The 20705-nt window shown below is 49.3% G+C and overlaps 2 protein-coding genes across 4 annotated transcripts; both read left to right on the top strand.

The window, feature by feature from the left end:
- Positions 1-3863: 3863 nt before the first annotated feature.
- Positions 3864-9854, top strand: CDCA8 (cell division cycle associated 8). Of its 3 annotated transcripts, none has more exons than XM_070943069.1 (11): positions 3864-4357; positions 4450-4578; positions 4669-4713; positions 4844-4919; positions 5244-5317; positions 5975-6099; positions 6825-6904; positions 7956-8051; positions 8160-8286; positions 8537-8623; positions 9326-9854. In XM_070943069.1, the coding sequence occupies exons 1-11, from the start codon at positions 4258-4260 to the stop codon at positions 9368-9370; spliced, it is 984 nt and encodes a 327-aa protein (XP_070799170.1). In that variant the 5' UTR covers positions 3864-4257; the 3' UTR covers positions 9371-9854. The 3 variants fall into 3 exon arrangements, with proteins under 3 accessions (XP_070799170.1, XP_070799169.1, XP_070799173.1); XM_070943068.1 differs by having other exon boundaries at positions 3870-4357; positions 7953-8051; XM_070943072.1 differs by lacking the exon at positions 5244-5317 and having other exon boundaries at positions 3876-4357; positions 4669-4709; positions 7953-8051.
- A 5942-nt stretch (positions 9855-15796) lies between these two features.
- LOC139317186 (olfactory receptor 52B2-like) lies at positions 15797-16720 on the top strand. The gene has a single exon (XM_070944158.1). It carries the CDS (start codon positions 15869-15871, stop codon positions 16718-16720), a length of 852 nt encoding a protein of 283 aa, XP_070800259.1. The 5' UTR covers positions 15797-15868.
- Positions 16721-20705: the final 3985 nt, after the last annotated feature.

Here is a 20705-nt window from a genome sequence, read left to right on the forward strand (position 1 = left end):
AGTCTCGTCTTGAAAACCTCCAGTGATGGAGCCCCCACAACTTCAGGAGGTTCCTCTGCTTGATTGTTCTCACTGTCAGGAAATTCCTCCTTAGTTCTCGTTTTCTTGCCCTTTAAGAATAGCTCAATCCCTTCTTCATTGCATCTTGGACAAGGTCTAGGATTGTCTAGGCAGCCGCTGCCACAAAGCACTAGACCTGAAGGGGGATGAGGGGGAGGCCTGAGTTTTGCTCAGTGCTGGGGATTCTTAGAGTGGAATAGCAAGGATGCCTGATGAGGGGGAGGGGCTGGAGGGCACAAAGACCCTCTTGCCATGCCCCACGAGGCATGATATTTTGCAAATGCTATGGGAGGGGATGTTCCAGCCTATCTTCATAATTTTGAAAGTCTTTTTTTTTAAAACAAATTGGTTGAAGTCCTTGAAATGCAGATCCTTCCATTGTCATACAAATATTCTCGTGTCGAGATATTGTGATAGCATCTTCACAAATAAAATGGGGGCAGAGACTCCATTTGTTTCAAGATCACATGAGCATTAGTGCTGTTTTATTCTGCAATGATGAGCCCAAACCTAGAATTCCCCATCCAACTTTTGGTGGCCACAATACAAAGACATTGACCTCTCGAAAAAGTGCAGAGAAGAGCCCTCTGGAGATGATAAAAGGCCTGGAGGCTAAATTTTCAGATGAATGGTAAGGGAACTAGTCTAATGAAGAGAAGGACCAGGGCGATAATGATAGCAGTCATCCAATATTTGAGGGGCTGCTACAAAGAGAGGGTCAATATGTCCTCCAAAGCCCCAAAGGCAGGACAAGAAACAACGGATGGAAACCAACCACGGAGAGAAGCAACCTGGAACTAAGGAGAGCCTTCCTGACAGTGAGAACAATAAATAAATGGAACGCCTTGTCCCCAAGAGTTGCGGGTGCTCCATCACTGCAGGTATTCAAGAAGAGATTAGACAACCATTTGTCTGATATGGTAGAGGGTCTCCTGACTGAGCAGGCTGGACTAGAAGACCTCCAAGGTCCCTTCTAACTCTGATTGTGTTATTCTGCTAAGAATTATGGACTATAATCTATAAAATTTACACGAAACCTAACAAAAGGGGTACAAAATACTCTATAGAGAGTATGCAATTCCATCAATAATAAATGAGATAAATTATAAAGTAATAAATGTTGGAAATGCCATGGAAGATTATTTTTATTGATTGGAAATCACCTTCTTTTGTCTTTTTTCACATTTCTATTTTCATCCTTAACTTAAATTCATTTTGTTTGTGGTAAATTTTGCCCAATGTTGAAAGACACAATTTAGAAAATATGTGACTGGGAAGTTAATTTGGAGAACATGCAGGAATGACAACAGAACTTTAACCAAATTTAAGCAAGAATGGTTGACTTCTAAGGGGTACAAATGTTTATAAAAACTGAATGAGTAAAAAACACAAAAAGGAAGTAAATCAGAAACTGCATAGGTTTTTTTTCTTTTTCCTCCTTTTTTCATCTATTGATACTTTAATTGCAGTCAAATTTGCTTTAACTTCTCTTTTCTTTTTCAATATGCTCTGGAGATTTTAATACCGGGTAATCAGTTTAAGACTGACAGCTTTATTGTGCTGTATAACAAATACTTTAGTGAAATCTGCAGCAGTTATTTAGTAGAGGTAGTCCTCGAGTTATGACCATAATTGAGCCCAAAATTTATGTTGTTAAGTGAGACATTTGTTATGTGAATTTTGCCCCATTTTATGACTTTTCTTGCCACCTTTGTTAAATGAACCATTGCGTTTTTTAAGTTAGTAACATGGTTGTTAAGTGAATCTGGATTCCCCATTGATTTTGCTTGTCAGGTCGCAAAAACAGATCACATGATCCCAGGACACAGCAACCATTATTAAGTAAGAATCAGGTGCCAAGCATCTCAATTTTGATCATGTGACTGTCATAAGTGTGAAGAATTGTCATAAGTCACTTCCTTCAGTGCCTTTCTAACTTCCAACAGTCACTAAATGAACTATTGAAAGTTGTATTGCATTCTATTTTGGCTGAAAAAACTAAATAATCCTACTTTTATTAACTAAGATGGATAATCCTTTTTTTGTATCCTGCATGGTTCAAACTATTAAGAGTGCTAACAGTCTTTCCTCAACACGTATGGATACCAATGGATCACAACAATATAATGTGTTATGTCCCTTTTACACCACTACAGTATAAAAAATGTTGCAATAATGATGATGATGGTAGTGGTGGTGACCCCGTGGATCATTTGCTAGCCCTGACGCCTACACTTTCCTTGAGCTGAGCCATCCGGAAGCCCCTTCGGACTTAACTAAGGAGCCACGGATTCTAGGTCACATTCTAGTGAATTGTGCAAAGCCGGAAAGAGCAGTTAATCGAGCGAGCGTCTTAAAAGGGCGAAGCCACTTGCTGGAGCAGCCTCCAGACGGTCTCGGTCATTATATCAATGTCATTATTCCCGTTTATGTCCCTTCGTCGTCGTTCACTTTGTTGTTCTAATATTCTACTTCTCTTCTGCTTACACAACTTTCCATTGTTCTTCCTTTTTACTAGTCCTTGACCACAAGGACCAATTACGACCATGATTGAGCCCAAAATTTCTCTTGCTATGTGAAACATAGCAAAGTGAGTAACACGGTTGTTAAGTGAATCTGGCTTCCTCCATTGACTTCGCTTGTCAGAAGGATGCACATTTCACACTTATGACCATTGCAATATCCCTATGGTCACATAGTCAAAATTCGGATGCTCGGCAAGCTTGGCATATTTATGATGGCCACAGTGGCCACGTGATCACTTTTTGCAACAACCTGGCCAGCAAACTCAATGTGGACTATTGGCTAACTTAACCACATACTGAGTCAGTGTGACAAGAAGTCATTCAATGGAGCAAAACTCATTTTAGAATCAGAATAGAGCTGGAAGGGACCTTGGAGGTCTTCTAGTCCAGCCCCCTGCTCAAGCAGGAGAGCCTATACCATTTCAGACAAATGCCTGTCCAGTCTCTTCTTAAAAACCTCCAGTGATGAAGAACCTACAACTTCTGGTGGCAAGCTGTTCCACTGGTTAATTGTCCTCACTTGTTAGGAAGTTTCTCTTCAATTCCAGGTTGCTTCTCTGCTTGGTTACAATTTTCACCCGTTGCCTCTTGTCCTGCCTTCAGGTGTGTTGGAGAATAATTTGACCCCCCCCCCCCTCTTCTTTGTGGCAGCTCTAGGGTCTCTAGACAAATGTTTCACTTAGCAATATAATGTTAGGGCTCAATTGTGGTGGTAACTTGAGGACCCCCTCTGTTCTGAGATGGTTATGGTTACTGGGCAAGGGGACTTAGAACGCCTCAAGGGATGCAAAGCTGTGTTGGACAAGATCGGAGGGGACGAGGAGGCAAGAGGCTGCCAGGCTCTGATAAGGGTAGCCGGTCCCTGGCATCGCCCACTTCAGCACCAGGCCCAGCTCTGCAAGCGCCTGACAAGCTCCAGAGAAGGCAAGGCCCCGGCGGGGTGGGTGGGGGGATGTCCAAGCCCAGGGAGCCCTTCCCTCCAGAGAGCCTTGCCCCAAGAGCGGCAGGGATGGGAAGCCGGGGGGCAGAGGGCCCACCCGGGGGTTCTGCCGCTCTGCCCAGACGGGGGGGGAGGGGGGGAAAGTGGGGCAGCCCTCCCTGCTCTGCCTGGAGCCAGCATGCCAGGCTGCCCTCTCGGGGGCTTGGGGGGGCAGGGGAGCCGATTCGCAGCTGTCCCAGCAGAGCGGCTTGAACTCGGGGGCCCCGGGCGGGACTAGAAGACCTCCAGGGTCCCTTCCGGCCCCCTCCCCTCCCCCCCCCAGCCCCGCCGCTCTGCTGGCTCCTTGGCGGCAAGCCCGGGGAAGAGCCGGGGCCGATGCAGCCCGCCAGAGCCCCGCTTGGCCGGAGGAGGAGGAGGAGGAGGGCGGGGGCGATCTCGGCGTGGCCGCCTTTCCTCGCCGGGGGCGCCTGAGCGCGAGCGCAGCCCAGGCAGAGACCCTGGAAGAAGCCCCGCCCCCAGCCCCCGTGGGGCGTGCAAAACACCGCTGGGCGGGGCGAGGGGCGGGGCCTTCGCGGCAGGAGGAGGAGGAGGCTCTCGGCCACGCCCCTCTCGCGCGCGGGGCTAGGCCGGGAGCGGCGGAGCGCGCCTCCTCCTGATTGGCCGGGCGGGGCGCGCGCCAAGTTTGAACCGCCGCCCTCACCTTCCCTCCCTCCCTCCGGCTCCGCTCCCGCCATGGCGCACGGCAAGAAGCGGCCGACGGCCCGGGGCGCCCCGAAGGCCTCGGCGCTGAACAAGCGGGTGGACGCCTTCCTGAAGGACTTCGACCGCGAGGGTGAGGCGGAGGTGGGGAGGGAGGCGAGGGGAGGGGAGGGAGGGGCGGGGAGGGGGTCCGGGGCCGGCCTTTGACCGGAGCGCCTCTTGCAGTGCGAGCGCGGCTGGCGCAGGTGCGGGCGGCGGGCGAGAGCCTGAAGAAGGACGTGGAGAACCTGAGCAACATGGAGGTGCTGCGGCTGCCGCTGGCGCTGCGCAAGATGAACTGGGTCGCCTTCCTGGGTAGGTCTCGACAACCCCCCCCCCGCCCGCCTCGCGCCCCCCCCACCCCCACCCCCCAGCTAATCCCCCCTCCTCTCCTCCCCCTTGCAGCCCTCGGAGGCAGCGACAAGGCCCTGGAGCAGGTGGCCTCGGTCAGTGAGTAGCCCGGGGGTCGAGGGGAGGGAGGAGGAGGAGGAGGAGGAGGAGGAGGGCTGGGCTGGGGGGGGCGAGTGGGGCCGCCTCCCCCCCTTCTGAGATCTGCCCGGCCTCCTTGCCTCCCCTGCAGAGCGAGGTGGACATCGCGGAGATCACCCTGCTGGCCTCCAGGGCCATCCGGACGCCCTTCCGGACCGCCAAGAAAGGTCAGAGGGGGGGCCGGGGAAGAGAGCCCGCCTGATGCTCTCACGGCGCCCAGCTGTGGAATCGAGCGCGGGACCCCGAAGCCAGGCTCACCTGCAATGTTGACTCAGTCGGAGGGGAGGGAGGGGCTCTCCCAGACCAAACATGCACTGACATCTATACATTTCAGGAGAGGGGGAGAGGTTGGTGCAGCCATGCCTCCTCCTCCTCCTCCTCATCATCCCAGCCACTGTCTGTCCACGGGAGGAGGAAGGCCCCTCCTGCATGGTCCTGGGCTTCCCTTGTCGTTGGGCCAGCAATACTTGCTGATGTCCATCTTGTTTTAGGCCTCTCTTATCAAGCGGGATCCATTCTATGACTGCCTTGGTCCACCTGCCCTCAGGTCTTCTGATGCGTATATGTATGTATGTATGTATGTATGTGCCTGTGTATACATACACATGCATGTCTTCTGATACAGTCATACATTTGCATAGGTAATAGGTGATATAAGCATCAATAGTCATAATTAACAAGCTTCAAGTTACTTCCCCATCCTTCAAGAAAAAGTTACAGGTAGTCCTCGACTTACGATCACAACAGCCCAAAATTTGTGTTGCCGAGACAGCTGTTAAGTGAACTTTGTCCCACTTTATGGCTTTTCTTGGCACAGTTGTTAAGGGAATCACTGCAGTTGTTCAATTGGCAGTATAGACCACCTTGGTTTCGATGGCCAGAAGGTTCCAAAAAGGGGATCACGTGGCCCCAGGACACTGACCGTCATAAATATGAACCGGTTGCCAATCACCCAAATTTGGATTATGTGACCGTAGGGATACTGCAACGGTCATAAGTGAGAAAAGCGGCCATAAGTCCCTTTTTTCAGTGCTGTCGAACTTCAAATGGTCACTAAATGAATGGCTGTAAGTCAAGGACTACTTGCATTGCCTTAATAAAGAGAAATGTTACGTCGCCAAGGCAGCTGTGATGCTGCTGCTGGGAACCGAGCATTTCAAGGTTGCCTCCCTGCATCTCTTGCTCCCCTTCCTTCCTCCAAGAATCCGTCTTCCTCCCACAGCCAAGCAGGCCATCGAGACCATCGATGAAGAGATGGAGACGTCTCTGCTGCCCGCAGGCAAGAAATCCAGGCAGGAGAACCAGGCGGCTGTGGATCCAGAGGTGGCACCCCAGAAGCCGGGGAAGGTAAGGCTCTCTGTCCTTCCGGGGACCTCCACCTTGGGCAAAAGGCCCTGTGGTGACTCCCCTCTAGATCCCTGCCGCTTGAGTGCTGTTTCTGCCTTAACAAAGCAGGCAGCTGGGGGGAGGGGGGGCTTGAAAGATTCTGCCTGAGAATGGATCTTTCTCTACTCAGTCCCCTGCACTCCCAGGAACGAACGTTAATAGGTATTAAAATTGTAAAATGAATGGCTGCAGATTTGGGTATGGCTAATCTAGAGAAAAGAAGGATTAGGGGTGGCATGATACCACCCTTCCAGTATTTGAGGGGATGCCACAAAGAAGAGGGAGTCAACCTATTCTCCAAAGCACCAGATGGCAGGACAAGAAAGTGGGAAACAAGCAGGAAATCAGTCAAGGAGAGAAAAAAACTGGAGTTAAGGGGGAAGTTCCTAACAATGAGGACAATTAACCAGTGGAACACCTTGCCACTAGAAGTTGTGGGTGCTCCAGCCCTGGAGGTTTTTAAGAAGAGACTGGACAACTATTTGTCTGAAATGGTATAGGGTCTCCGACTTGATCAGGGGGTTGGACTACAAGACCTCCAAGGTCCCTTCCAACTCTATTCTGAATGAAATGGATGGATGAGTGAGCTACGACCTTGAAAGAGGTTGGGGCCTACAAGCTCTTGGTGAATCCCCTGGTCACACAGCAAGGGGAAGGCAGAGTCATACCTCTCTCCTGTGTTCCAGGTTCAGACCTCAACCAAAAGGCCTCCAAATTCCAAGAGGACACGGCCCCCTTCATCCCGAGCCAAGAATTTCCGAAAAAGGTAATGGGCGGGAAGCCGTGAACAACCCAGCTCAGAGACCAGCAAGGACTCCACATTTCAACCCTGAGCTACAATTATTCTCTCCTATCAGTGACTGAAACGGAGTTGAACTAAGCCCTGGGAATGGAGGTGAAGGACGCCCAATGGGTTGTCCTTCAGAGAGACCTCTTGAGGCTCTCTTGAAGCCCCTTAAAAGATGCCAGGCAGAAGAAGGTGCTTGCCAGGAAGGTCTGGGGGTCTCGGAAGGCCACAGAGGCGCCCAAAAAGCCAGCGCACTCCCTGGGCTGCATGAGTGGGAGGAATGGGGTGAAGATGACGGGAAGGGCTAGCGCTGCTTTAGGTCAGACTCCCCACAATACGAAAAGGGCTGAGGAACTGGAGAGAGTACAGAGCAGAACAAGGAAGCTGGTGGTGGGTTTGGAGGCGAAACCCCTCGCAAAGGAATGTTTAGCTTAAAGAAGAGGAGGTTAAAGCAAAAAAAGGGGGGGAGGTCGATTCTCTCAGCCGGCAGAAAGAAGCTTTACAAGCTTGGCCACTTGAAGACCTGTGGACTTCAACTCCCAGAATTCCCCAGTCAGTTATGTGTCCTCTGCAGGCCTTCCAGTGGCCACGCTTGGACGCCCTGGCAGTCGAGCTTTCCAGCAAAAGATCCAAGCTGGAGTTAGAGAGGAATTTCTCGACTGGAGCTTTTGAGCAAGGCAAGAGCCAGTTGTGGCTCCTTCATCCCTGGAGGTTGGGCAGGAATTCCTCTGGGATGGGCAGAGCAGAATCGGGATAGAAGACCCCCGAGGTGCCTCCCAGCGCTAAGACGCTGTAATTTCTTCCAAAGGGCAGGACAAAATTTGCAACTTAAGTTATAGAAGCCCCCCATTAAATGAGACGGGTGATCTAGTGAAGGGGAGGGCTTGTCTTGTCTCTTGAGGGGCCATAATTGGAATAAGTGTGTTGAGCAAGGGGGTGGACTTGATGCCCTCAAGGTCCTTTCAAGCCAAGAATTCCAGTCTAGAGCTCTGGCAGCACTGACCCGGCTGCTGCTGCTGTGTTTTAGCAGGCTCAGCAAAGTGAACCCCATCACTCCGGCCAGCCAAGGGAACCCCACAAAAGCTGCCACTCCTCTGTTCACACCTGCTGGCAAGTTTGACTCCAGGTGAGCCCCTCTGCCAGGCAGGTCTCTAGGGCTGCCTCTGGTGCGGGGCTGGGTGCTAGAAGCTCTGGGGAGGGCTGGCCGCCTGATCTTGCCTGCCTCTGCCCCCAGCGTCTTCAGGACACCCGGCCTGCGGGCCCCTGCCGCCCACGAGCGGGTCTTCAGCATCTCGGTGAACGGCAGCCCCCTGGCAGACAGGAGCGAAGTCTTCCTCACGGTGCCCCTGGGCGGAGGAGAGGTGAGGGCCTTCGGGCGTGGGGGTGGGGAGTATGGAAGCCACCTTTGCCCAAAGGGGCAGCCTTCTCTCCTCCCCGGGGGGGGGGGGCGGCTTCTGTTTCTCAGCACAGGCGTGCCTGCTCCACCTTGGTGTGGGCCGGGGGTCTGTGTGGTTCCTGCATGAATTGGGGGAGATTGGTGGGGTTAGGAGGGCTTGTTCCACCTATCCAGAAAAGCTGCTCCAGGGTAAAGTCCTTTTGTTCTCTGCCCAGAACGTCCGGATCAGGGCCAGCGAGCTCTCGGAGAGGGACCTGACGGGCCTAAGCGCACAAGCCCTGGGCAGCGTGAAGAAGTTGTCGGTAGGCTTGGCTGTTTTTCCCCCTTAGTCCTGGGGGCCCAGCGGCCTCCCCCTTTCCGGGTTCCTTGGAGCCTTGTCCGGGGTTGACCAGCCTTCCCCAACGCCTGGGGTCTCCCTGGAGGGAGGGTTGGCCTCTTGATTCCCAGGGACCCCTTTATGGGGATTCACTCCCTGGCCTCAGACAGCCACCCCTCTTGCATAAGCTGCTCTGGGGGTGAACAGAGGCAAAAACACCAGTGAAGTCGTAAAATAACAGCAGGAATAAAACACAGAAGCCCAGGCCGCCAGCGCAGGCAGTCCCTTGAGCTCTCAGGAGGGCTGGGGGCACCGGAGAAGCTGGGAAGAAATCTGTTGCGGTGCAGAGGCTGGGCCTTGAGTGCCAGCAAAGGCGGTTGTGGCTCTGTGGACTCTGCAGGTTGGCAGATCGGGGGCAGCTTTGCTGGGTGGAGGAAGAATTTGGGGGGGGGATTGCTGATATGCCTCCTCCTGAGTGGGCCGAGGCGGCCTCCCCATTCCCCACCCTGTGCGGCTTTCCATCTTGAGCAGGATGGGCCCTTCTCCATCCCGGCTCCTTCCGGATGGAGGGTTGGGATGGCAACTTTCAGCCGGGCAGCTGGCCAGGGAAGGCCGCCTGGGGACCCATGCGGGGCATTTCCTGCAAGGAAGACCCTCTGACCCCCTGCCTCGGCTCCTCTCCTTCCAGAGTCAACTTGTGCACCTCTGTAACAGACTGGGCAGCCATAAGTAAAGAGGCTTCCGGTCAGCTGGTCGTCACTTCAGTCCTGGCCTGGGGAAGGGAAGACTTGGCTCAAAGACGTCCTCCAAAGGCTGCAGGTGGCAGGAGCCAGACCTCGGGGGGTCTCCGCCTACTCTGTGTGTCCTGCAGAAGCCCCCTCGTCTCGCTCTCTCTGGGGAGGCCCTCTGCTTAAAAGGGCTTCCGTTTTGTCTGAGGCAGGGAGGGCCCCAGGGCGCTTCCTGCTTCTCTCGGTGGCCCCTCTGTGCAGGGGGGAGAGGCTGGCAGGCGTCAGAGCAGGACCTGGGCCCTTCACAGCCCAGGGGTTGGTTGGGTGGGAGGGACAGAACACCCACCCATCCCGGATGAATGCCGGCTGCTTTCTCTCTTCCTTTCCAAGCCCTCGTGTGGCTTTCTATTTATCTTCCATGGGGTGCAAGGACACCGTTTCCTTATTATTTTTGCAATATTTTACAATAAAGTTCGTTGTCGTCTTCGAGGTCTGTGTGGCTTCTTGGGACCATTCTGAGCCTGTGGGAGCCCCTCCCACCCCTCCCCTGGTCCCACCCCCTGCTGCCGGTTGTCCTCTTCCAAAAATGGAGGTTTGGTTGGCTCCAGACAATGTTCAGAGACCCTCCACGTGGGAGTCCGGAAGAGGCCCCGGTGCTGCCTGAGAAGAGACGGCTGCAGGGAACCACAGTGGCTGGCTGGACAGAGGTCAGCTGCCCCCCTGGTAATAGCCCGCAGAGTGAGGCACCTGAAAGGAGGGAACTGCAGAGTTAGGACATCCTATTGGTGGACTTGGGGCTTCCTGATCAGGGCCTGATTCTGCTTTGCTCCGGCCCTTTCTGGCTCCTGGTGCTGGAAGGCAGACGTGGAGACCCCAGAGCAGGTTCAGTGAAGCTCTTCTCAGGATGGCAAGGCAGCTAGGGGCGCTCTCTGCAGAGACTGAGCAGGTGAGGGGGTTGCGATGGTTTTCTCACAAGTGCAAGAAGTCACACAAAAGAGCAAAGTATGTTCTCTGGTATTCAACGGTGGCTTGAAGCCAATTTTGCTGCTGATGCACTTGGGGCCAATCCCCAGGAGACGGGCAGGGAGTTCTATTTAGGCCTGGAAGCTGGCTGGGTGAGCGTCTCTCCTCCCAACCACCTCACAGGGTTGTGGGAAAAAGAGGAAGAAATATTAAATGTTTTACTGCCTCAAATAGTCTATAAAAAAATAAAAGTGGGCTATAAATTAAAATGTTAAGAAATGAATGTTACAAAGCACACATGACGAGCACAGAAACACAGGCTTCTGCAGTTGCATCGGAGGACATGAGTGCGGCTGCCTATTCGCACCCTTTGCACAGAAAGAGTCCCTGCATGTGTCTCGCGTGTATGGAGCCCTCATTGTCCAGAGTTGCTTTTAGTGAGATGGGCAACTATATACAATTTAATCACAAGTAAAGTGATCATCCAGACCAATTGTGCACAACAATCTTTGACGCTGGATTCCACTTCTTAGGCTCAGCAAAAGAGGACAATTGGCGTTCCGGGTCTGAGGCCACCTGATTGTTCAAGCCAAGCAAGCAGATTCCCTGGGGAGCTGAGTTTTCTTTTTTCTTTTGGCCCAGCCCAAGACGGACCCCTTCCATGGTTGCCTGTCCGATCCACAAGTGATTTAGAAGAAGTCTGGTGGCCACAGGCTGAGAAGTCTGGTTTGGCAGGTTGAGGCAAAGAGGCAGTCCCGGAACCAGCGAAATCTGGGGGCTGGGCAGGGGACAGAATGTATCTGCCCTCAGTGTGGAAGGGATTGATAGCCACTCTCCAACTGGCCTTTTTAGTCACACTAGATGCTGTTTTAGGACCTCTTTCCAGAGCACGATACCATTGTCTCTTGAGACTGAAGGATGCCAATGTTAATGGTGGCCACAGAGCATTTTCTCCCCGAGGTCACCCAGTTGAAACACCAAGTCCTCTCCCCAGCAGAGTCCGTCCTCAAGACACTCTTGAGGGGACGGAGGGGCAGCCAGTGTGTGTGTGTGTGTGTGTGGGGATATTTCCCCCATAGGAAGCAACTGCCCTCTTAGAACCCTTCCTATGGAGCCATTCAAGTATCAGAGGATACTGGCCACCGGGGACTCTTCTTTCCTTGGAAAAAACAACAGCAGATGTGAAGTTGAAAACAGCCACCTGGGAATTGAGGTGTGCTCAGTTTCTCCATCTGGGGCAGAGGGAGCTTGTCCTCTCACCAATTTCTGCCTGAAGATGAGAAAAGTGGGTCCTTGGAGTCCCCATGAAAGCTGGATAAATCATCTTCTTCCTTGCATGGTTGAGTCCTTTCTCCTCACCTGAAGAAGCTCCTCAACTCCATTCAAGAGCTGCCTCCATCTCCCTCTGCTGGTGAGTCCCTTCTAGCCAGCCTATTGCCCACTTCGGGCACCAGCCTAAGGACCGATTCTGTAAACCAGGAGTGTCCAACCTTGGCAACTTTAAGACTTGTGGATTTCCAAACTCCCAGAAATCCCCAACCAGCATAGCCTTTGCCAAGTTTGGAGATCCCTGCTGTAAACCAAAGGCTGATTTTCTTTGGGACTGCCAAACGCACAAAAAGAGGTGATAACATGGAAATGATTGTTTATCGGACATAGCAATAAAAGAATGTTTTGCAAGGATTGGGGCAATCAACCATGGCTGGAATTTGGGACATCACTTTTCTTTGAGGTATCATTTTCTACCTGGAATCTAGATAAGAGAATCTTACTGTGTGAAATAATCCGTAGGCATGTCTGATACGGGAAAATGTCTGTGTTTTTATGGCCTCACCAAGTTTAGTCATGGAAATAATCTTAATTATTTATTAAATAAAGTTATCATTATGCAAAATAAATTATATGCTATTATACTATACTTAACAGCATAATTTAGTCAAAGTAGACTATACTGAATTGATAATGGCAAAAAGTTGCTTTTCATAAAAAAATTGGAAGGCCTGTTAAGCATTATTTATTTATTAGTTTGTCAAACATGTACAAGATAGCAGATATGAATATGAACATGAACGAGGGAAATGAGTACAGATAAATGGGTACGGTAGGACAGGGAGGGTAGACATGCTGGTGCGCTTATGCACGCCCCCTTTACGGACCTCTTAGGAATGGGGTGAGGTCCACGGTAGACAGTTTAAGGTTGAAGCTGTGGGGGTTTGAGGCTGCAACAACAGAGTCGGGTAGAGCATCCCAGGTGTTGACCACTCTGTTGCTGAAGTCGTATTTTCTGCAATTGAGTTTGGAGTGGTTTACCTTGAGTTTGTATTGATTGTTTGCCCGTGTATTATTGAGGTTGAAGCTGAAGAAGTCATTGACAGGTAAGACGTTGTAGCAGACAATTTTGTGTACTATGCTTAGATCAGACCGCAGGCGGCACAGTTCCAGATTGTCCAAGCCCAAAATTTCAAGCCTGGTAGCATAAGGGATTCTATTGTGAATAGGGGAGTGGAATACTCTTCTCATGAAATACCTCTGGACTCACTCAATTGTATTAATGTCTGATATACAGTGTGGATTCCAGGCAGACGAGCTGTATTCGAGAATTGGTTTGGCAAAGATTTTGTATGCCCTAGTTAGCAATACAATGTTACCGGAGAAGAAGCTTTGCAAAATTAGGTTAACAACTCTTAATGCCTTTTTGGCAATGCTGTTACAGTGAGCTCTGGGGCTTAGATCGTTTGAGATGAGTCCTTGACAGAATACTAGGTCGTTTCCACCCAACTTGGTGTTCTGATTTTTATTGCCAATGTGTAAGACAAAGCATTTGTTAGTTGAGATTTGGAGTTGCCAAATGCGCGACCATTCTGACACATGGTCAAGGTCGCTTTGTAGGGCAGCAGCATTGTTAAGTAATTTTTAAGGGCAGCAACAGTGTTAAATAATTTTACGTCATCAGCGAAGAAGACACAGCTGCTTTTAATATGATCGCATAGGTCGTTGAGGTAAAGCAGAAAAGATGTGGGTCCTAGAACACTGCCTTGAGGGACACCGCTGTTAACTGGTGCCGGGTTTGATAGGGCCCTCCCTATTTTGACTACTTGTTGCCTGTTTGACAGGAACACGGCTATCCATTTGTGAAGGGATCCGGAAATGCTGTAAGAACTTAGTTTTAATAGTAGTTTGTCGTGCACCACTGATTCAACGGCTTTGCAGAAGTCTATGTAAATTGAGTCTATTGCTTTACCCTGGTCAAGATGTGTGGTCCAAATGTTTCTGCAGTGTAGGAGTTGCAGATTACAGGACAATTTTTTCCTCAAACCAAACTGGCTTGTTAGAAAGCAGGTTATTTGTCTCTAAGTGGAGAGTGATGCCAAGAGGTTGGTCATAATTGTATGACCTTGGTCATATGAACAAACTAACTGCACTACTAACGTGGGCAGCTTCCTGCCCTCATCCCCTTATCTTTCTTGGTGACCTCAATTTGCCTCTTATTAATTGGACCCTAAACAAACATACAACTGAACCTATACATGCAACTCTGTACAATGTTGTTACAACTCTGGGGCTGGAACAGTTGGTAACAAACAACACTAGGCTCAACCACTGCTTAGATCTCATCTTCTGCAATAGTCTAAACTGAATTTATGGCCTACAAGTTAAAAGAACCTTTTTCCAACAGTGATCACAGCATGATTGATTTTTGTTTCAATTTATCTCCTTGCAAAGAGGGTCATAATGATGGGACTCCAAATTATAACTTTAAAAAAGGCAACTATGATCTCATAGCTTTTCACAGGTTGTAATACTGCAGGAGACCACTATAACACTTTTTTGATCGAAATCAGTAGAGTCATTAACCTATACGTACCAATAATAACCCCTAAAGCCAAAACAAAAAACCAAATTCCCATAACAATAAGAAAGCTATAATCCAAGAAAAAAAATCTCTTTGGAGAGAAAACAAAACTGGCTATGTAGCTAACTTTAAAAACTGCTATAAAGCCTTATGCTGCCAGATAAAGGCAGAATGTACCAGTCACCATTGCAAACAGGAGGAAGAGCTGTTACACTCAAAACCCACCCGAGCCTTCTATAATTTCATAAATGCCAAACTTAAAGACTCGAAAACTATCCCACCCCTAGAAGGGCCTAACGGGGAAGACTGTAACAATGAAGCTGCTAAGGCCTACTATCTCTTCAATACATTCAGTAGATAATGTTGAAACAGCACTACGTAACCTAAAGCCATCTCTATCTCTTGGCCCTGATGGATTATGTGCTTGCTTCTTAAAAAAGCTCGCCACTGCCACAGCTGAGCCTCTGTGCACAATCCATGAGGCATCTTTCAGAACCAGCTCCTTGCCTGACCTATGGTCATTAGCCGCAGTCATACCTAGCTTTAAAAGGGGGAGGCCATGTAGTTTTCTAGTAGAAAGTTACAGACCAATCTCATTGTGTTGCATCACCTGTAAAGTCATGGAATCAATTATAATCCAATCCACCCAACCAAGAGGTTGGCTGTGTTTTCCTCCTGAACTCTCAGAATAACAGAATCTCAGGGTTGGAAGGGACCTTGGAGGTCTTCTAGTCCAACCCCCCAAGCTCAAGCAGGAGACTCAATACCATTCCAGAGAAATGATTGTCCAGCCTCTTCTTGAAAACCTCCAGTGATGGAGCACCCACAATTCCTGGAGGCAACTTCTGTTCCATTGGTTAATTGTCCTCACTGTTAGGAAGTTTCTCCTTAATTCCAGGTTGCTTCTCTCCTTGCTTAGTTTCCATCCGTGGCTTCTTGTCCTGCCTTTTTGTGCTTTAGAGGATACGTTGACTCCCTTTTCTCTGTGGCAGTTCTAGGTAGGGTTTTCCAAAGTCAGCTAGCAGGCAATTTCTCCTCTTTGGTCAGTATTTGCAAACAAGAGTTTCCAGGGGGAAGAAAAGAATCCAATAAACTGTATTGGATTTCTTTCTGGTCGAAATTCTTAGAATAGAGTACAGCTGGAAAGGTCCTTGGAGGTCTTCTAGTCCAACCCCCTGCTCAGTCAGGAGACCCTACAATTTGAGGCAAGGGGCTGTTGTTCCACTGGTTAATGGAACACTCACGGTCAGGAAGTTTCTCCTTAATTCTAGTTGCTTCTCTCCTAGATTAGTTTCCATCCATTGTTTCTTGTCCTCTTTCCTCATTAAGAATGTTTCATTAATGTTTCTTCATTAGCTTCTTTGAAGTACTTCTCAAACTATTGCCTCGTCACTCATTACAGCATCATATCTTAGAAATTCTAGCAACGTAATTTTTACTAATGAAGTGGCTGCTTCCCTCTGAATGAAAGCTATGGCCCCTGCGGGTGTAACCACACCAATTGTAACCTCTCCACCTTCTTTCTCCCTCCTTCGGTAGAGTCCTCCACCAGAGGATTGGACCCTGGGCTTGGGTGCGATGAGTCAACATGCTTCAGGAACCCCAACAGCCCAGCAACCAGAGCAACCTCCCTCCGGCTTCCTTCATCCTGGTCGGCATCCCTGGCCTGGAGGAATACCACAGCTGGATGGCGGTGGCCTTCTGCCTGATGTACCTCTTTGCGCTTCTGGGAAACCTCTCCCTGCTCTTCCTCATCTGGATGGAGCACAGCCTCCACGAGCCCATGTACCTCTTCTTGGCCATGCTGGCAGTGGCTGACATAACCTTGTCATCCTCCACCGTGCCCAAAACCTTGAGCGTGCTCTGGTCCTACTCCAAGGAAATCTCCTTTGACGGCTGCCTTGCCCAGATGTTCTTCACCCACATCAGCTTCATCGCAGAGTCCACCATCCTGCTGGCCATGGCTTTTGATCGCTATGTTGCCATCTGCTGGCCACTGCAATACACCTCCATCCTGTCTCCCTCCGTGGTGGCCAAGACCGGCTTGGTGGCTCTGGTCAGGAGTTTCTGCGTGATGTTCCCGACCATCTTCCTCCTCAAGAGGCTGCCTTATTGTGGGAAAAGGGTGATGCCCCACTCCTACTGCGAGCACATGGGCATTGCCCGCATGGCCTGTGCCAATATCGCTGTCAACATTTGGTATGGCTTTGTGACAACTCTTCTGTCTCCCGGCTTAGACATTTTCCTCATTGCTGCTTCTTACCTCCTGATCCTCAGGGCCGTCTTCAGGTTTCCTTCCAAAGACACCCGCCTGAAGGCCCTGGGGACCTGCGGCTCTCACTTCTGCGTCATCCTGATGTTTTACACCCCAGCCTTCTTCTCCTTCTTTGCCCACCGGTTTGGCCATGGCATCCCCCAGTCTGTCCTCATCCTCCTGGCCAACCTCTACCAGCTGCTGCCACCAATGCTCAACCCCGTGGTCTATGCTGTAAAAACCCAGCTGATCTGGAAGAGGCTCAAGGGGGCCTTCGGCAAGTGAGGCAGGGGTCCCCACTGCACCCACAAATGAGGTGGGGGTGGAAGAGCCAACTCCACCGACCCTCATTTCTGTTGCTGGGATGGACTTTTGCACTGTGAGAAAACAGTTGGACTCCACTCCATCCTATCAAAAGCATTTTTATTGTCCTCCTCCTAAAGTTTGTTTTGCTCTGAGTTAAGGGTTGATAAACTGTGCTACTTTTCTGCCGAACAGGTGACATTTTTTGCTTCCTCTTAAAATGAGGAGGTTTTTTTTTCCTTTACTTTCTTTTCAATATTCAGAGTACCATATTCCAAAATGTTTTCAATTTTCACTTTGAAAATGAAGCTTTGGAGGTATCTATAAATGCTCTTTTGAGGATTGATGCAGGCTTTCAGAGATTAAACTGCTTTTGCAATCATTGCTCAGGTCAAAAAGAATTGGTCACAAATATGCCCCACTCACCTCCCGAAGCCCATGTTGGAGAAGACAGAAAGCCCAGAAGCCAAAGGATGTCTCTCTTTTACCTCGGATTCAAGATTTGGTTCCCTTGTTCTAATCTACATTATCAGCCAGTATCAGCCCTACCAGGTAAACCAGACAGGAGACGCAACTAGATGAGCTAATTCTATTTTATGGCATAATGACACTAACAGACTCTTGCAAAGTGTGTTGTACCTTCAGAAAGGTACAGATTTCCCATCTCCATTTAACCATTCGATCAATTAGGGAAGGTTCTTTCTCCAACTATTAAGCCCCAGGGGCTTCCTTCCTCTCTGGTTTGATTATATCCTAGGCAGCCTCTCTTCCCATCCCTCAAGGTCATCCCCTCCATTCCCATCCCTTCTCCCTCTCTCCCCTCCACTATTTATTTATTTATTTATTTACTTATTTACTTATTTATTTATTTATTTATTTATTTATTTATTTATTTGTTCGGTTTATATATGCCGCCCTTCTCGGCTTACAATGCATTAAGCAATAGCCTTCATACTTTTGTATAGTACCTGCTTAGTAGGGCTTTTTGGCCTCCCCCAAGTGGTGTTCTATTTTATATAAAGTCAGCTTATTGCCCCCACAACCCGGGTCCTCATTTTACCTACCTCGAAAGGATGGAAGATTGAGTCAACCTTGAGCCTGGTGAGAATTGAACTCGCAGTAATTGCAGGCAGCTGGCAGCTAAGTACTACTTTAACAGCAGTAGTTTAGTCCACTAAGGCTCTTTCTCTCTCTCTCTCCTGGTGGAGATGCTAAAAAAAGTTAAGGCTCAGAATGAAATAGGACTCGCAACAAATGTTTGTTTGTTCAACATGTAAAAAAGAAGAAAAAAGTGAAGGAAACAATTGGTCCACTAATGGGAGGAAATGGCAAGAAGGTGACAAGCAGCAGGGAGAAAGCAGAACTGCTTAATTCATAATTTGCATTTGTCGTTACACAAAATGAAAAAAATAATTCAACTTATCAAAAGCGGTATCGTAAAAGATTAGGAATACAACTCAAACTAGGCAACAAATGGTAAGAGGACATCGTTCCACCCTAGATGAGTTCGAATCATCGGGACCTGACAGATGACATCCCAGAGTTCTGAAGGAGCTGGCAGAGGGGGTTTCAGACCCACTGACCCATATCTTTCAGAGATCCTGGAGACCTGGGGAACTATCTGAGGAGCGGAAAAGAGCTGATGTGGTTCCCATCTTCAAAAAAGGAGGGAAAAAAACAGATCTTGAAAACTACAGACCTATCAGCCTTACATCAATACTTGAGAAGATTCTGGAAAAGATAATCAAGCAACAGATCTGTGAAGCAAAGCTATTACTGGAAGCCAACATGGGTTTGTCAAAAATAAATCACGTCACACAAACATCATTGGATTCTTTGACAAAGTCACTAAATTAGTGGACTAGCTAAATGCAGTGGACATTGTATACTTGGATTTCAGTAAGCATTTGACAACAACCTACTTCTTGGTAGGTCAGAAAAATGTGGGTTAAACAGCATCACCCCCAAATGGATTCGTAGCTGGCTGACCAGCTGCCCCCAACCTATAGTCCTTAATGGAACTGCATCTACTTGGAAGGAAGCATGCAGTCAGTGGGGTAGCCTTGGGGTATCCCAAGGCTCTGTCTGAGGCCCAGGACTCTTTAATGTTTTCTTAAACTATTGAGATGAGGGGACAGAAGGGAAATTCATCACTTTTTCAGGTGACATTTACTGGGGGAAAGAGCCAACACCCCAGAAGATAGGCTCAAGATCCAGAAGGATCTTGACAGACTTGAACACTGACCCCTATTTAACAAAATACAATCCATTGGTGAGAAAAGGAAGGAATTACACTTAGCAAGAAAAATCAAATGCACAGGTATAAAATAGGTGGTACTCAGCTCAGCAGCACTAACTGTGAAAGGGATCTAGGCAACCAGTTATGGTTATGAGCCAGCCATGTGCGGCAGCTGCCAAAAAAGCCAATACTAGGCTTCATCAACAGAGGGAAGGAATCAAGATGACGTGAAGGGTTAATACCACTTTATACAGTACTTCACTAGTAAGATCAACTCTTGGAATAGGGCATCCAGTTTTGGTCACCACAATACAAAAAGAGGCTGAGATTCTGGAAAGAGTGCAGAGAAGAGCAACAAAGAGGATTAGGGGATTGGAGGCTAAAACATACAAAGAACGGTTGCTGGAATTGGGTATGGCTAGTTTAATTTATTTATTTATTTATTTATTTATTTAATTTGTATACCGCCCTTCTCCCAGAAGGGACTCAGGGCGGTGAACAGCCAAAATTAAAAAACATACAAATGCAAAAGTTAAGATAATTAAAAGAATTAAATCATTGGCTACCCAAATTTAAAACCCCAAATCCATAAAATTTAAAATCCCAATTAAAAAACCATTTAGGCTAGGCCGGCTTGATGAAATAAAAACGTCTTCAGGGCTTTACGGAAGGTCCGGAGGTCCAGGATCAATCGTATTCCAGGAGGCAGCTCATTCCACAGGGCGGGTGCCCCCACAGAGAAGGCTCGCCCCCTGGGGGCCGCCAGCCGACATTGCCTGACCGACGGCACCCCGAGGAGGCCCTCTCTGTGAGAGCGTATTGGCCGGTGGGAGGTTATCGGTAGCAGCAGGCGGTCTCGCAAATACCCTGGCCCTAAGCCATGGAGCGCTTTAAAGATGAGAACCAACACCTTAAAGCGCACCCGGAAGACCACCGGGAGCCAATGCAGCTCGCGCAGGAGAGGTGTTACGTGGGAGCGCCACGTCGCTCCCATAATCACCCGCGCGGCCACATTCTGCACCAGCTGGAGCCTCCGGGTGCTCCTCAGGGGGAGCCCCATGTAGAGAGCGTTACAGTAGTCCAGGCGTGACGTAACCAAGGCATGAGTGACTGTGCACAAGGAGTCCCGATCCAGAAAGGGGCGCAACTGGCGTATCAGGCGAACCTGATAAAAAGCCCCCCTGGCCACGGCCGTCATATGCTCTTCTAAAGACAGCTGTGTGTCCAGGAGGACGCCCAAGTTGCGAGCCCCCTCTGTGGGGGTCAATGACTCGCCCCCAATAGCCAGAGATGGCACCAGCTGGCTATACCGGGACGCCGGCATCCACAGCCACTCGGTCTTGGAAGGGTTAAGCCAAAGCCTGTTCCTCCCCATCCAGACCCGCACGGCCTCCAGACACTGGGACATCACTTCGAGGGCATCACTTGGGATGAAGAGAAAGAGTAGAGGTGACATGATATTTGAGGAGCCATCACAAATTGTGTTATTTTCCTTGGGTTCCTTTCTTTTTTCAATTTATATGCTAGCCATCTGCCTGGTTTATTAGCATCTTCAAAATATTTCTGTTTAGCATTCCTGATTTTTTGTGCTAGCTCTTCTTTCTCTAATAATCCCATTTTATGTTTAATCGTGTCCATTTTCATTTTAATGTCTTTTTTTTGTGGGAACTTGCACAGAAGCATTTTGATGACCTCGGGGTCAGTGGGCGGAGCCTCCCGCTGGTTTTA

The sequence above is a fragment of the Pituophis catenifer genome, unplaced genomic scaffold (assembly GCF_029215685.1).
Source record: "Pituophis catenifer annectens isolate HBS135680 unplaced genomic scaffold, rPitCat1.0.hap2 SCAF_4, whole genome shotgun sequence".
Lineage (NCBI taxonomy): Eukaryota > Metazoa > Chordata > Lepidosauria > Squamata > Colubridae > Pituophis > Pituophis catenifer.